This window comes from Mus caroli, chromosome 3 (genome assembly GCF_900094665.2).
Source record: "Mus caroli chromosome 3, CAROLI_EIJ_v1.1, whole genome shotgun sequence".
NCBI classification, from domain to species: Eukaryota; Metazoa; Chordata; class Mammalia; order Rodentia; family Muridae; genus Mus; species Mus caroli.
The window spans coordinates 31,775,248-31,791,210 of record NC_034572.1 but is presented as its reverse complement, the minus strand read 5'-3'; the positions used below and the strand labels follow the sequence as shown (position 1 = coordinate 31,791,210).

The 15,963-nt window shown below is 37.0% G+C and overlaps 1 protein-coding gene across 11 annotated transcripts in view; it reads right to left on the bottom strand.

Annotated features, from left to right (window-relative positions):
- Kiaa1109 (KIAA1109 ortholog) overlaps positions 1–15,963 on the bottom strand; it is a 191,668-nt gene that overhangs the window by 91,936 nt on the left and 83,769 nt on the right. For 9 of the 11 annotated variants that reach the window (XM_029475239.1, XM_021157454.2, XM_029475245.1 and 6 more), the window contains exons 31-40: positions 15,727–15,903; positions 13,529–13,649; positions 12,135–12,281; positions 9,323–9,450; positions 8,921–9,120; positions 7,200–7,397; positions 6,519–6,730; positions 1,183–1,334; positions 565–715; positions 242–394 (exon numbers count right to left, since the gene is read on the bottom strand). In XM_029475239.1, the coding sequence (XP_029331099.1) occupies positions 242–394; positions 565–715; positions 1,183–1,334; positions 6,519–6,730; positions 7,200–7,397; positions 8,921–9,120; positions 9,323–9,450; positions 12,135–12,281; positions 13,529–13,649; positions 15,727–15,903 (1,639 nt within the window). The remainder of the gene's footprint in view (positions 1–241; positions 395–564; positions 716–1,182; positions 1,335–6,518; positions 6,731–7,199; positions 7,398–8,920; positions 9,121–9,322; positions 9,451–12,134; positions 12,282–13,528; positions 13,650–15,726; positions 15,904–15,963) is intronic. The other 2 variants (XM_029475241.1, XM_029475248.1) reach the window with 1 other exon arrangement.

Below are 15,963 nucleotides of genomic sequence, written 5' to 3'. Positions count from 1 at the left end.
ACTCAATTTAGCTTTACACAACCTCTCTAACCTTCTTGAAGTTTGGAATTTTTCAGAATTTCATCTTTGACAATTTCTCATTAAACCTATCAAGCTGAGAAATTTTATCCATGTTGACAGATTCTATATACAAGCTGTCAGTCAGAGCAAAATGGCATTCACTAACCTGTATTTCTAACCATTTCTCAACATGCCCATCTAGTACTATTTCCACAGAATAGCAGCTTCCTTGAATACTCACCATCGTGGCATCATCAATGATGGAGTAATTTGCTTGGTGCAGGTAGTGGTGTAGAATATTACATAATAAACAAGAAGGATTTTCTTGGAGAAAGCGAGCAACTTTTGTAAGTCTATTGTATTTACTTCTTAGAGGAAAATGTACACTTTTATTCTGAAAACCAAACAAAAAGACTTAGAATAATATGTATAAAAATTTCTATAGTCAAAGATATTTAGTAATTAAGAACTTGTAGTTCTAGTACCTTCCAACAACTACTAATAGTAATGAATAATTTACAGTAACAAAGTATATCTGATACCTTATATGATTAAAAGACATACCTCTAATGCTTCTGTCATTATGCATCCCATAACAGCACAAATTCGCAAGGTTCCCTCAGTCTCTAATTTGTTTAAGGATGACTTGAGTTGATCAATAGGAACCAGCCATGCTCCAACAGCTGGGGTTGCAGTGCTTAAGAGGTTTAGCTGCCTTTAAAACACACACACACACACACACACACACACACACACACACACACACACACAAAAACAAGTGTTAAGATTAAACTTTATATTTTTAGCACTAAATGCTATTTTATCCTGACAATATTTTTCCCTTTTGGTCACTGACAAATTATCAACATCTGAATAAAAAAGGAATACTTGGAAATGAATTAGGGGGAAATGTGTTTGAAATGAAAAATAAAACAAAAGTCTAAGGCAGTAAGCTGAGCAAATACAGCCAAAATCCTAGGGAAGAAATTGGGCTAAATAGAGAATATATAGTATCTACAGAAAATATTCAATAAGAAAGATAGTAAGAATAGCCATTCTATCACTCATGGGATATTAGATATGCCAGAAAAATAATTCAGGAAGTACTCAGAACAGAACGGTAAGCTGTCTGAAACATGGAGGAACTGTCAATGGACAAAATTACACTTTGAAATTTCTTACCTAGAAAATGCATGTGCAGGAGATCTCACATTGGTGGGAGCTGCAAAACTAAACCAAATCTCTTTAATAGTCAACTTCATGCTACATGAATCTGGAGGTGGTGGCATTAGAGGTAGATCCTTTTTCAAATCATCAGATTCAACTCCTTCATCCTATATAAAAAAGCCAAAACCAATAATGATTCTCCAGAACCATTCAGACAGGCTTATTAGCACTTTAAGCACAAAACCTTTTCATCATCAGGCTTAACAGACTGCTCCTTACATAGAACCTTGACCTGTGGATGTTGCTTAAAATAGCTATAGAGGTTTGCATTCCCACAAACAATGCAGGAGTGTTTCTCCTATCCCACATCCTCACCAGCATGTGCTGTCACTTGAATTTTTTTATACTAGCCATCTGACTGATATAAGACAGAATCTCCAGAGTTGCTTTGATTTGTATTTCCCTGATGACGAAGGACTTTGAATATTTCTTTATGTGCTTTTCAGCCATTAGAGATTCCTCTGTTGAGAGTTCTGTTTAGCTCTGTACCCCATTTTTAATTGGGTTATTTGGTTTTTTGTAGTCTAACTTCTTGAGTTCTTTGTATCTATTGGATATTAGTCCTCTGAATGAATGAAGGGTTGGTGAATATCTTTTCCCGTTGTGTAGATTGCCATTTTGTCCTATTGATGATGTCCTTAGCCTTACCCAAGTTTTTCAGATTCATTGTTTCTGTTTAAAAGAGAAAACTTTGCTATGTTACCTAGACTAGTATTGACCTCCTGGGCTTTTAAGAGATCCTCCTGTTTCAGCATCCTGAGTATCTAAGACTACAGGTTTAGCTTTTGGTTTTTTCAAAGCAAAGTATTTGGAGTCCAGTAAGATGGCTCAGCAAGGAAAGGTATTTACTGCCTTGTTGCCAAACCTAATGACTTGGATTAATGGAGACTCACAGAGACTGAACCACCAACCAAAGAGAGTGCAGGGGCTAGTCCTAGGCCCTCTACATATATGAAGCAGATGTACAGCTTGGTCTTCATGTGGGTCCCTTAACAATTAGAACAGAGGCTGTCTCTAATTCTGTAGCCTGCCACTGGATCCCCTTCCCCTAGTCTAACTGCCTGGTGGGAGAAGATGCACTTAGTTCCGCTGGAACTTGATGTCCCAGGGCAGAGAGGTAGACAAGAAGGACTTCTCCTTCTCTGAGGACAAGGAAAAGGGATGATGGGGGGGGGGGGAAGGACTTATGAAGATGGGGCTGGGAGGAGCGGAGGTAATGGAGCTATGATCAGGATGTTAAGTGGATAAACAAATTAATGAGAAAAAAAAAAAAACAGAACCAAAACAAACCAGCAACAACAAAACCAATCACTATAGCTGGGGAGGTAGAGCTAGTTCTTTGCACAGCATGTTGTAAGGTCTTCAGTTTAATCCTCAGTATCATAAAACATAATAAATAAATTTGAAACATTGATTTCTTAAGAAGCTATAGGCCAAGAACTTAGATATATAAAGACGTAGAATTTGACTTTTGAAAAAAAGAGGGAGACTAATGCATATTACTGCAGCAACATTCATGGTCAAGCAAGTGACTGCAGGCTGACTTGTCTCTGGGGCCATGGCACACTTAATGTCATGATTCATAAATTTTGTAAAAGAGGCACAGGAAAGGATCACTATATAATAAAAATATCAGAGTGTGAAGGAAATTAGTGTCATGAATATAACTTACAGGGAATACCCATGTTTGAGGAAAAACAATTGGGTAAAAAAATGGAAAAAAAAATAACACAGAGCCTAGATAAATTGTTACAAAATCCAAGAAGCAAAAGATCTGGGAGAAAGGCTTCTAAAATTCTGTAACATGAGGCTAGAGAGCAATTCCCAGCCCCAACATGGTGGAGATCCAGCAACCTCTTTTCGTCTCAGTTGGCATGAGGCAGATACATGATGTACAGAAGCAAATGCAGGTAAAACACTCCTCCACATAAAATAAAAATAAATCTTTAAGAAACATTCTGTAGTGTTTGAAAAGGTAAGGAAGAATACTAAAATAATTGTTTAGTGCATAGCCACATATGTCTTAATTCTCTTCATTAAAATTCTAATGGAACCCTCCAAACACTTTTAAAGAATAATGAAACTGATTAACTTAAAATTTTATTTATGATTATTGTGGGGATATGTGAACATGATGTGTAAGAGTACCATGGCATATATATGGGGATCAGAGAAGACATTTGTGGAGTCAGTTTTCTCCTCCTACTATTACAAGGATTCAAGAGATCAAACTCTGGTTGCCAGACTGGACACCTAGCAATTGCTTCTACCTGCTGGGCCATTAGACTATTATGGAAATTGATAAACTCTCCAAATATACACCAAATAAATTCCTAGGGAATGTGGAGATGGCTCAGTGAGTAAAAGCACTTGCCCAGTAAACCTGACAACCTGAGTTTATATCAACAGAAGGCACATTAAAAACAAACAAACAAACAAAAACCATATCAAAATAGCGCCCGGAGGGAGCAAGTCTCCCAGGAGTGCGGACAGGCCTGCGAGCACAGGTAAGATCACCACTGCTGCTCAGAGGAACCCACCCAGAACCCTCAGGACACAGGAAGCAAGGGACTGCCTGGGACAGGAGTCGTCCAGTCTCCATTTGCACCCAGAGCTGATCCTGTGCCACAGAGCTACATACACAAATACTGTCAGGAGAGAGCTGGTCTCCCAGGAGTGCCACACGCCTGCCAGAACAGGTAAGACCACCACTTTTCTTCAAATTCCTGGCCCAAGAGGGACCCTCACAGATCCACCAGGACACAAGAACCAAGATCAGCTGGAGACAGGATCCTTCTGGTCTCTGTCTGCACCCCAGAGCTGACCCTGTACCACAGTTCTCCATACCCTAGTTCCTCCAGGAGAGAACTGGTCCCCCAGGAATACTGACACATAGGCTTGCAGAAAGGACAAGCCAAAGTCAGAGACAGCAAGACAAGCTAACACCACAGATAAACAGATGGTAAAAGCCAAGCACAAGAACATAAGCAACAGAAACCAAGACTACTCGGCAGAACCCAGTTCAAATAAGGAATACTGAATTTTTGAGAAGCACCTAAAGAAATGTTCAACATCTTTAGTCATCAGGGAAATACAAATCAAAACAACCCTGAGATTCCACCTCACACCAGTTAGAATGGCTAAGATCAAAAACTCAGGTGACAGCAGATGCCGGCGAGGATGTGGAGAAAGAGGAACACTCCTCCATTGCTGGTGGGATTGCAAACTGGTACAACCACTCTCGAAATCAGTTTGGCAGTTCCTCAGAAAATTGGACATAGTACTACCAGAGAACCCAGCTATACCACTCCTAGGCATATACCCAGAAGATTTTCCAACATATAACAAGGACACATGCTCCACTGTGTTCAGAGCATCCTTATTTATAGTAGCTAGAAGCTGGAAAGAACCCAGAAGTTCCTCGACAGAGGAATGGATACAGAAAATGTGGTACATTTACATAATGGTGTACTTACTACTCAGTTATTAAAAATGATGAATTTATGAAATTCTTAGGCAAATGGATGGAACTAGAAAATATCATCCTGAGTGAGGTAACCCAATCACAAAGAACACACATGATATGCACTCACTGATAAGTGTATATTAGCATAGAAGCTCAGAATACCCAAGATACAATTTACATACCACATGAAGTTCAAGAAGAGGGAAGACCAAAGTGTAGATATTTTGGTCTTTCTTAGAAGAGGGAACAAAATACCCATGGGAGGAGTTATAGAGACAAAGTATAGAGCATAGACTGAAGGAAAGGCCTGGGGATCCAACCCATATATAGTCACCAAACCAAGACACTTTGAGGATGCCAGCAAGTGCTTGCTGACAGAAGCCTGTTATATCTGTCTCCGGAGAGGCTTTACCAGTGCCTGACAAATACAGAGGTGCATGCTCTCAGTGAACCATTGGACTAAGCACAGGATCCCTAATGGAGGAACTAGAAAAAGGACCCAAGCAGCTAAAGGCATTTACAGCCCCATAGGAGGAACAACAATATGAAACAACCACTACCACCAGAGATCCTAGGGACTAAACCACCAACCAAAGAGTACACATGGAGGGACCCATGGCTCCAGCTGCATTTGTAGCAGAGGATGGCCTAGTCAGACATCAATGGGAGGAGAGGCCCTTGGTCCTGTGAAGGCTCGATGCCCCAGTGTAGGGGAATGCCAGTGCCAGGAAGTGGGAGTGAGTAGGTTGGTGAGCAGGGGAAGTGGGAGGGGATAGGAAGTTTTCAGAGGGGAAACCAGGAAAGGGGACAACATTTGAAATGTAAATTAGAAAAAAATATCTATCAAAAAAAGTAATAAAAGTGTAAAAAAGTTAGAAATAAAAAACCCAAAACCAAACCCAACCCAACCCAAACCAAATCACCCACAAAACATGGGTCTGTATTTCAGTGTGTACCTACAAGGAAATGGGAGGTAGTAACAGAAGATCTCCAATGTTCCAAGACCAGCCAACTTGGTTTATATGGCATTAGAGGAACCTGTCTCAAGGTTAGGGTAAGGGCTTACAGCCACATGTAAGGGATGGCATACCCCATACCCACATACACTCTGTCTCTCATACACAGAGAAATAAAAATAAATAGCCCCCAGGAAATGGGGTTCAGAGGTGAGTATAATCATGAACACTGGGTACCCACAATTTATTTCTTAATGAAAGGGTGCTCACTTATGCTTTTATTGTTTACTCTCAAAAGTTTATGTGTAGATGTGTATACATTCACTAAATTTTTGATTGTTTGTCCAAGGTCACCAAATAGCGGCCCAACTTTTCAACAATACACAATTTTAAATGATTTTGCTGTTACCGTATTCATCACAATTAAATTCTACCACAATAAAATAATAAATGAATTGAATATAAAGTATTATTTAAAATGATATCTAAAATAAGCAGATATATAAAAACATTTACTACTTATATAAAATATTACCAATAAGCATAAAATGACTTCTAAAATTAACTAATAGTTAATTAATCACAGCCTACCTTTCTTAAATTCTATAAATTCATTTATTTAACCAATGTTTACTATGTGTATAACATAAGCAGAGTATTGTGCTAACTAGTATAATGGGTAGGAATGTGCACCATTGGTATATATTCTTATACCTATTCAGGAACTATACTGTAGTCATACTATAGCCAACAAAATGTTACAACTCTAAAACAGGAAGTGACGAGAAAATATGCTCTAGAAATTGATTTTAAATTGAGTATATAGTTCTCTATTTCCAAACTAGTAGTATCATTAGAAAATCACCAACTTGCTCATCTGAAACTGAGTTTCCATTTATGTCAGAGGAAGGACTGGTTCGGTCACACGGTAGGTTATCATCAGAGACATCAGTATTGTAGCCACTGCCAGTAGGAGAATCAGAAGAATTATTGGATGTCAGCACTCCACCCCTTTCTGTGACACTATTTTTACCCATAATTCCAAAACTGTTATATAAAACTGCACCAGATTGTCTTCCTCCTATAAAAATAAAGGAAGCCACTTGTTAGGAAAAAAAGTAGATATGTGTTGTACTGTTATACTCTAAAATGTCTGAATATAACTTCATCAAGATCATGTTCTTCCTCACTAGGCTTTGCCATTATCTAAGAGAGTTATGTATGACTTTGCAGGTAAAAGGTGTGGACACAGAGCTACTAGTATTTTAAGTTATTGTATCATGTAGGATTAAGCCTGAAAGTCTTACAACTACTCAACTTTCCTGCTTTAAAGCATTACTCATAACCAGATGAGACTTTCCTTCCTCCCTTCCACTCCTCCCCTTGTCTTATATAAGAAACAAGTATAAACCAGTAGTTTTCATTAAAGGAAGAATTCACATGAAATGTTTACTTCTTACATGGCAAGGCTCTAAACTGTAAAAAAAAGTAAAAACTGTTCAATACACTTAAACCCCTACCAAAGCAGAACTCAGGAGTTAAAAGTTTACCTTTTATAGTTAAATTTTCAAGTCCACATTCAAACATTATCCAGCCCCATTTTTCTTGACTGGGACCTATCCGTGTTACATCTGGGATAGCTTGTTGATCTGTCTCATCTACAAAAGTAAATTCATCCAATTCTTCAAGAGTAAATAAAACTTTGGATTTTTCAAAGGGAATGGCAGTGATGGCACAGGTCCCAATGTCTATTATTGAGAGAACACAATGAAAATCTTTTTAAGAAAAAAAAAAAAACAAAAATCAGAAATTAATATATGAGTTGTATTAAAAGGCATCTTGGTATTCTGAAAAGGCAAAAAATAAATAAAATATGTAAAGAAAATAATGCTACCTCCAATGTAGTAAGACGATTCTAGAGTTAACAATGAATTTGTCAATTCCTTTTTGAAAGATTAAAGAATTCTGTCAACAAACCTCTAAATAATCCAGCCTTCTGGCAAAGTATTTTAAAAAGCTTTCAACATTTACAAAATAAAATTATTTTAATTATGTGGCCTCAGGGAAAACATTATTTCCTAGAAAAAGTATTAACTTTTACTGAAAGACAGCTTAACATTAAAATTTTTTATAACTGGAATTTATTAGACATTGTCATGAATCTACTGCTTACTCATGCAATGCAGTAAAACGAACCTCCATTTTCTGAAATCATTCTGATTACTTAATTATTTGCATTTCTCTTTAAATCTCTTGAACTTAGTTTTAAGTGCGGGTATAAGGTGAGAAATGTGTTTAAGTTTGTAAGCAGTCTACTTCCATATGAAGGCATACACAATAGAACGCCCAGAGTACTGCACTCAGAAAACTGACCTTGTCTCCCTGTGGCTATCAAATGCCATGAAACTGAGAATCTCAAACATAAGTATAAACAAAAAATCTACATGTGTTCTGCATTTTTATGCAAATATACTGTGGAAATTCATAGGGACTTTTGCTTGTAATGAGCTTTTATTCCAGCTGGTAGGTTTCAAGTTACATAATGTAATGCTTATGATCTAATAAATAAGTGCAAACTGGTCACTACTACAATCTACAGATCTTTTACAACTCAAATCACTGTTCTTTGCCTCAGTTTTAAGACTACAGTTTGCGGGTAATTATAATAATTAATTTTCCTTTGTTAAAGCCTCAAGTCCGATGCTGTGGTATTATACAAAGAGGTAAAATAAGCATGTGCTGAATGACAACAACTTGACACAAGCTAAAGTCACCTGACAAGAGAGAACCTCAATTAAGAAAGTGCTCCCATAAGACTGTGCTGTAGGCAAACCATGAAGAGCAAGCTATTAAGCAGCACTCCTCCATGGCTTCTACATTAGCTCCTACCTCCAGGTTCCTGCCTTGTTTAAGTTCCTGTCTGGGCTTCCTTGGTGATGAACTATGATGTGAAGTGTAAGCCAAATAAACCCTTTCTTCCCTAAATTTCCTTTTTGGTCATGGTATTTCATTGAGGCAACAGAAACTCTAAGACAAACACTGAGATAGGCACAGCAGTTAGAATGACCTGGAACACAGATAGTCCTAAAACTTACTTCCCATTTTGCAGAGAACATAATATAGAATAGTTAAATACCATGAGTGCACCATACGAAGAAGTGCTTGTCTCTTCCTGATAGTATCAAATTGCAGCAATGTTCAAAGGAACATGTTCTCTTTTGGAAAATTTCAGATTTACAAATGACAAAGAAACAAAATGTTTGAAGCTTACCTGTAGTGTCAAGACCTCTAAGTTGCCCATGGACTCGATGGATATTTAACTTGGCAGCAATCTCTTTGCCTTTCTCTGCTCCAGCATTTGACCTAAGAGATCCAGACGACTGAGGCTGCATCTTGCTGGCATGAACATATCTATCAAAATTTGATGTTTTACCAGCATCTACATTATTTGCAGTCTCTTCAACCACACCTCTTAATGGAAACAGAAAATGTACAAAATGGTTAACATTTAAATGTCATCCAGTAAAAACATTTCACTACATTGTTTAAAATGAAACTAACCAATATCAATAACATTGCCCAAGTGTTTCTGTAAAATAATTATGAATAATTAGGATAGAACAAGGCTTTTCACTTCCAACAATCATTGCTCAAATTAATAAGATCTTTTCACCTGTTCATACGAACTTGTGTAGCAATTCTGTCAAAGCACAAAGCCACCAGGGACACATGAGTCACACTTCTACTAGGAACTGTGGCTGGAGACTCCTCCACTGAAGCTTGCAACAAGCATAAGTTAACCTAACACACAAATGACACAGATTTCAGAATTGTAAAATTAAAGTGTCTTTTATACCTAGATCACAAATACAAACAAACCAACCAATAATCATAGTATATAGATCTTAGAGTAATGAAGACAAAAGTTGTTAAGTTTCAAAACAGCTGTGATTCCTGTCAAGATATGCTCACTAGTACAATAGTGGCAAAAATGTTATGTTGTCTAGTAATCAATACTTTCTGACTAGATTTAAGGCCTAATCAAGACAATTCATGATTGGAATTGTTAACTGGGACAAGAACTGATGGCTTGATAGGTCACACTCGGAAGAAAACCTACTAATATTGTTCTGCTAAATAGACACAGTATTAAGTTTTTTCCTAAGTATGTCTTTATACTAATCCATTTATGATTCTCTCAATACTCAAGTTGTTTTCTATCTTTCCCTCTCTTTTATTAGTTGAAAATTTTGACTGTATTCGTTCTCTTCCCCAACTATTCCCAGATCCATCCCTTCCAGTCCTACCCACCCAATTTTGTGTCTTAAAAAAAAAAAAAATCCTGAGCCTTTAATCCCAGCACTCGGGAGGCAGAAGCAGGCGGATTTCTGAGTTCCAGGCCAGCCTGCTCTACAAAGTGAGTTCCAGGACAGCCAGGGCTATACAGAGAAATCCTGTCTTGAAAAACCAAAAGAAAACAAAAAAACAAAAAACAAAAAACCTTCAAGACCAATTTGTGCTGCACATAATACTTATGGATGTGTGTTCTCCCACCAGAGCATGATCAACTACACTTTAAAAGAAAAATGCAGAGACATTTCTTTTTTTCTTTTTCTTTTTTTTTTTTTTTTGAGATGTTTCTTTTTAAAGTTGATGGCAATTAATTAAAAAGCTTACAACTTAACATACACAGAATAAGAGTACTCATTCAGAAACAGAACATCTGCATCACACCCCCATTCCCAAGTCTCAGATATGAATGAGAAAGACAGCAGGAAAGATCTTAAGAGCCAAAGATGGTGAGTAACTGCTGTGAAACTATGTCTTCCAGATATGACAAGGCATTATATACAACTGTACAAGACTCACACAAGGTCATGCTGACCCTAGCATTTAGATCCTGGCAGGTAGGTACTCTGCACACTACTGGAGAAAAGCAGTCATCAATACTGAAAACCCTGCAACCCTCAACAGTGACATGCCTGGAGGATAAATTGGTGCAATTGTTATGGGAGTAACCAAACACTTTCTGAATAAATTTAAAGCCCACTCTACAAGATGGAATCCATATCTGACAATGTGAAAGGGGCCAAGAACCTAAAACTACATAGATGAAGGGACTATGGGGAAAAGGCTCCTAGTATTATTCTGCTAAATGAACACAGAAATAAAATGGCTCCGAATGACATGCTACTATACCCATAGATCAGATCACTTCAGCCTCATCAGAGAAACTTCTTATAGTAGATGGTAATTAACACAGAAACCCTCAAGTGGACAATTTGGAGCTCTAGGTCCTAAGTGGGATGTCTTCAATGATGGCTTCCCCTCAAGGATCAAGGTTCTAGGCAAAAGAGGAAGTAGAAAGCCTGTACGAGGCAGAGATGACAGTGTCTCCAAGGAAATAAGTCTTTCAGCAGGACTGATGCACATACGAGTTCAGAGAGACTGTAAGCAGCATGAACAAGAAGATCCACACAAGTTAAAGCCAGGTGTATCCAGAAGCTATTTGCCACTAATATCCACTGGCAAAAGAAAAACTGGTTTTCTCCAATGGAGTTTCACTGGGTATATTAACCAAATTTTTGGGCAGGCCCCATTCCAAGAAGTAGTTGGCCAACACAAAAATAAACTGAGTTGTATCTTTGTAGACCCCCCCCCCCCAATTTGCTTTATTTGGGTTTGGGGGGTATTTTGCTTTTTGGTCTTGTTTGTTTTGTTTTGTTTTTGTTGTCTTTTTTGGTCTTGTTTATTTTGGGTTTTTTTGTGTGTTTCTGTTTTGTTTATTTTAAAGAGAGAGGGAAAAAGAGCATAAAGTTGAGTAGGTAAGGAGGAGGGAAGCAATCTGAAATGAACTGGGGAAGGGAAAAATCATGATCAAAATATATTCTATGAAGAAGTTTTTTCAATAAAAAAAATTATACTTAAAAAAAAAATCAAGCTAGCCAAACTATCAGCAAAAGTAGGGGCTGTCTGGGGAGCTCTAGTCAATTGATGGCTACCAGGGGAGAGACTCGGTTTCCTCAGGAATGTAGTCCCTGATGTGATGTGCACATCCTAAGAGACTAAGTGTTGACTCCATGGCTTTAGAGAAAGAGCACAGACATGAAATTGGGAAAGGAGGGTGGTAGAGGCGGTTGGGGAGGAGGTCAGGGGAGGGGAAAGTGGTAGAGGTGGATGGGGAGGAGGTCAGTGGGAGGGAACTGGGAGGACTTGATCAAAACACACTATAAGAATGCATAAAATTCTCAAACAAAAGAACACAGTTAAATTTTTACTAGATGAATATGGAACATTTTACTAAATACTTAGTAGTAGTCTGCTAAATTAATTATAATAAATCCAAAGATCATCAAGAGAACGGAGAATATGTTTTAATACTGCAAACTGTTTCACTAAACATTCCCTTTGTTAAATGTAAAAGGCAAAACAATTAAATATGCCCACTTACATCAAGAAAATATTTCTGAAAAGCTTAACTTTACCTTTGGTATGCTCACATTAGCCTGTAGACCTTTAATTGTCACATTATCTTGCTTTGTTGTGACATTTGTCTGAATTTGTCCCTGGTTAGTTGTTCCTATCATAGGATGCTCAGTTTTTGTTCCTCGAATATCCTGCTTGGGGGATAACTAAAAGCATTGAACAAAATTATTTCCCATGCATTTCATAAGTTCTACATCATCCACAACATATATCTTCATTGTGTTAGCACTCCCCAGACCTACATGACATAACTATCCTAATACTCAGTCCTGAAATTCAGGCAAAAGCTGGCAAACAGGCCAGCTTACCAGACTGAAAAAAAGTACTATGTACTAAAATGAAAACCATTCACAGATAAACAAAAATGATAATTGTATATTTTTATTATAGTTATTATTATTGTTATTATTATTATTATTGGTGATAGTACTCCAAGAACTCCACAGTCTTGAAGGCTCACTTGGTTTCTGATAACTGGCTCCTTATTGGCTGGAAATAGCTCAATTTTCCCTTATTCATACCATTCTACCTGAAATACTCGAATGTACTTCAGGTATTTCACATGAAAGGTTAACACAGAATGAGTAATAATGACTAGTTTACCAGAAATAACTCATGCTCAATTTTATCTCTATCCTAGTTCTTAATGTAAATACACTACAGATACATTTAAAAAAATCAAAAGAGAATCATCAAAAGACCACCAGTGTGTGACTGTTAGGCAACTGGTGGCATAGCCAGAGGACAGCAGGAGTAGAGGTGTCACACAGAAAATGGAGTTACTCAATTCACTGAGGTAAACAAGAAACAACATAAAAATAAAGAGAAGTTAAAAATATGTATATCTTTGCTTCTGAAAGCACTAAAATACCAATTCTAAAGAACATGAGGATGAATAAACACTCAGCATTTACGAGACTATAGTGCTGCTCTTGAGTACCACAGTTCTGTTCCCAGGATCCTCATTAGGCAGTTCACAACTATCCGTAGCTCTAGCTCCAGAGGATCTAATACCCTCTACTGGTTTTGACAGGCATCTGTAATCATGTGCACACAACTACACACACACACACACACACACACACACACACACACACAATATAAATCTTAATTTTTTTTTCATCATTTAAGGACAAAGTTTGCTAGAAAGCTAGTTCTAAGCTACTTTCAAAACAAAAGAATAAAAAGAAAGCTGTGGTTTTTAATTAGTGCTACTAATCCACAGTAGTTATCTGTGCTATTATGAAGCCAATGGCTTTTAGAACATATCAGATGGATTGCAATTTAACTTAGTGATAAGATTTTGATATATTTAAGTTTTTCAAGTTTAGATATTCTAACACATGGGGAAGACTCAACTTGCTATACCAACTGAATCAAAAAGACTTCTTACATTTTCTGAGAAGGTAGTCTTGCTATTTTGCACAGCTTCTCTAAGGACTTTAGTATGAAGATCATCTACAATCGCAGCTGGATGCCGAGTACTCACACGGTGAACCATAGCTTCAATATATCTGATGAAAGAAAAAGAAAAAAATTAAAATTTTATTTAATATTATGATTTATTTTACCAAGCAATCAGTGAAACTTACCATTGAATATTCACAATTCTTCAATACTAAAAAGCAAAATCCTAAATTACATCTTTAGAAATTGTACAGGAAAAAACATTTTTGAAATTTTAGCCCTGCCTTGACCGCCAAAACCTCAGATTAGGCAGGAACATTTGCACCTACCACAAATAATGTTCAACAATTTCTACAGACTTGCACCTTACATTCATATCCAAACTTTATTTTTTATATTTTTACCCGATACATAAAAACTTTAGGATTTTACGTCCTAACAAGGTACCATGTAGGTAATATGAATGTTGTTTATTTAAGGTGAAAACCTTAAACACGTCTACACACATCAGCAGTGCACATCATAGCTTCTAATTGAAACTCAATACCAGTTGATCAACATTCCTCTACCTCTTCTCTCTCTGTCACTAGACTTTGGTCTACCATTAAAATTCTAAGACAAAAAAAAAAATTTTGAGATTCCATGAGTGATATCATGTACAGTTTGTCTGTGCCTGTCTTATTTGACTTAACCTACTGACCTTCAGTTCCATCTGCATTGTCATAAATGACAGCATTTAATTGTTTTAAAGCTAAGCAGTATTCCAGTATGTAAATGTACAAAATTTTGTCCTTTGGTGGACATGGGTCACTTACATTGCTTACTTACTGTAAATAATGCTGGTGTATATGGCAGAAAGATGTTTCTTCAACATAATAATTTCATTTTCTTTGCATAAAAACCTACAAATAGGGTTGCTGAATCACAATAGTTTTTGTCTTTTGCTTTGGGAAAAGCCTCAATATAGGGCTGTACTAACTTACCTTCCCATAAACAATGTATAACAATCCCTTCTCCTTTTAATAATGGCCATTCTTACTGGGGTAATATCTCACTATAGTATCAATTGGCATTTCCCAAGTCAGTACTAATTTTTCATATGCCTATTGACATTTGTATGTGTGTGCTGAGAAAAGTCTACTTACTTAGGTCTACTGTCTATTTTTAATTTTTGCTAATAGATTTTTGGAGTTCCTAACATATTCTAGATATCTACCCTTTGTCAAATGTTTGCTTTTTAAATATTTTTCCCATCCTATGAACTATGTCTTATCTTTGCTAAAACTTTTAATTTGTTGTAATCCCATTCATTTATTTTACTTATTTTTCGCAATGGATTTGCACACTCCACCCACCCCCAAAATTAGGTAACCACGTACATGTTAATGTCCCGAAGCTCTCCACTATGCATACATTTGTGTTACTTCATTTATTTATTTTTCTCTCATATACTGCATCACAACTACAGTTTCCCCTCCTTCTCCTCTCAGGCCCTCTCCTCTTCTTCCCCTCTCCCCCAATCCATTCCTCCTCCATTTCCCTTCAGAAAAGGGTAGGATTCCCAGGGATATCAACCAAACATGGCTTAAACCAGTATAAACCAGTAGTATTTTATTCTCCTAAAGTCTTTTTGATTCTCCTAAAGATAATTTCCTATAGTCTTCATTAGTATGACTCCTTCCAAGAATCTTGCCAATTTATCAGAAAACACCCTGTACCATTCCAGCAAAAGTGTTTTCATGAGAACTGGTCCTCACTGAGCCTTCTCTTCTTCATTATCTATAGGATTCACACTCTATTCTGTGCCATTTTGGCTTCTACCTGGGTCAGTTTTATCTTCTTTGATAGACTATGTATATCTTGCAGGACAGAGTAAGTAACCATTATTTTCCCTTTATCTCTTCAATTAATATGTATGAATATAAAATAATTACTTCCCACATGTTTGTCATTTTATGCTTATTAGTCAAATGTAAAAGACAAAGTATATTATAGTTATTATAACACTACAATATATTTAGCTTGAAAACATATCAGATGATTAACTAATAGACAACCCCTTTAAAATCTACTTCTATTTCTACTAAAAACAGCTAGTTAATAAACTCTGTATTCCATTTACTTATGTCATGTGAATGCATCACTGTATAAAGTAGTAGTCTGATTTTTAGACATAGGTAATACCTGTCTAAGGCTTCGGCCACCAGCGGCGTGAGAACCACATCAACAGTTCCTTTCACTTCCACAATGGCTGTGGTCTTGGTCTGAGCAGCAGGCTGGTCTAGGGTCCACTCTTCTGTTAATGTGTCATCATCTGTGGCATCAACCATTTTCCTGTCCAGTGGAGTATACGGGGTGCTACTTAACAGAATATAAACAAGAATACAAGTTGGAGCTTTGCTAAAGTAAGTGAACATTTAA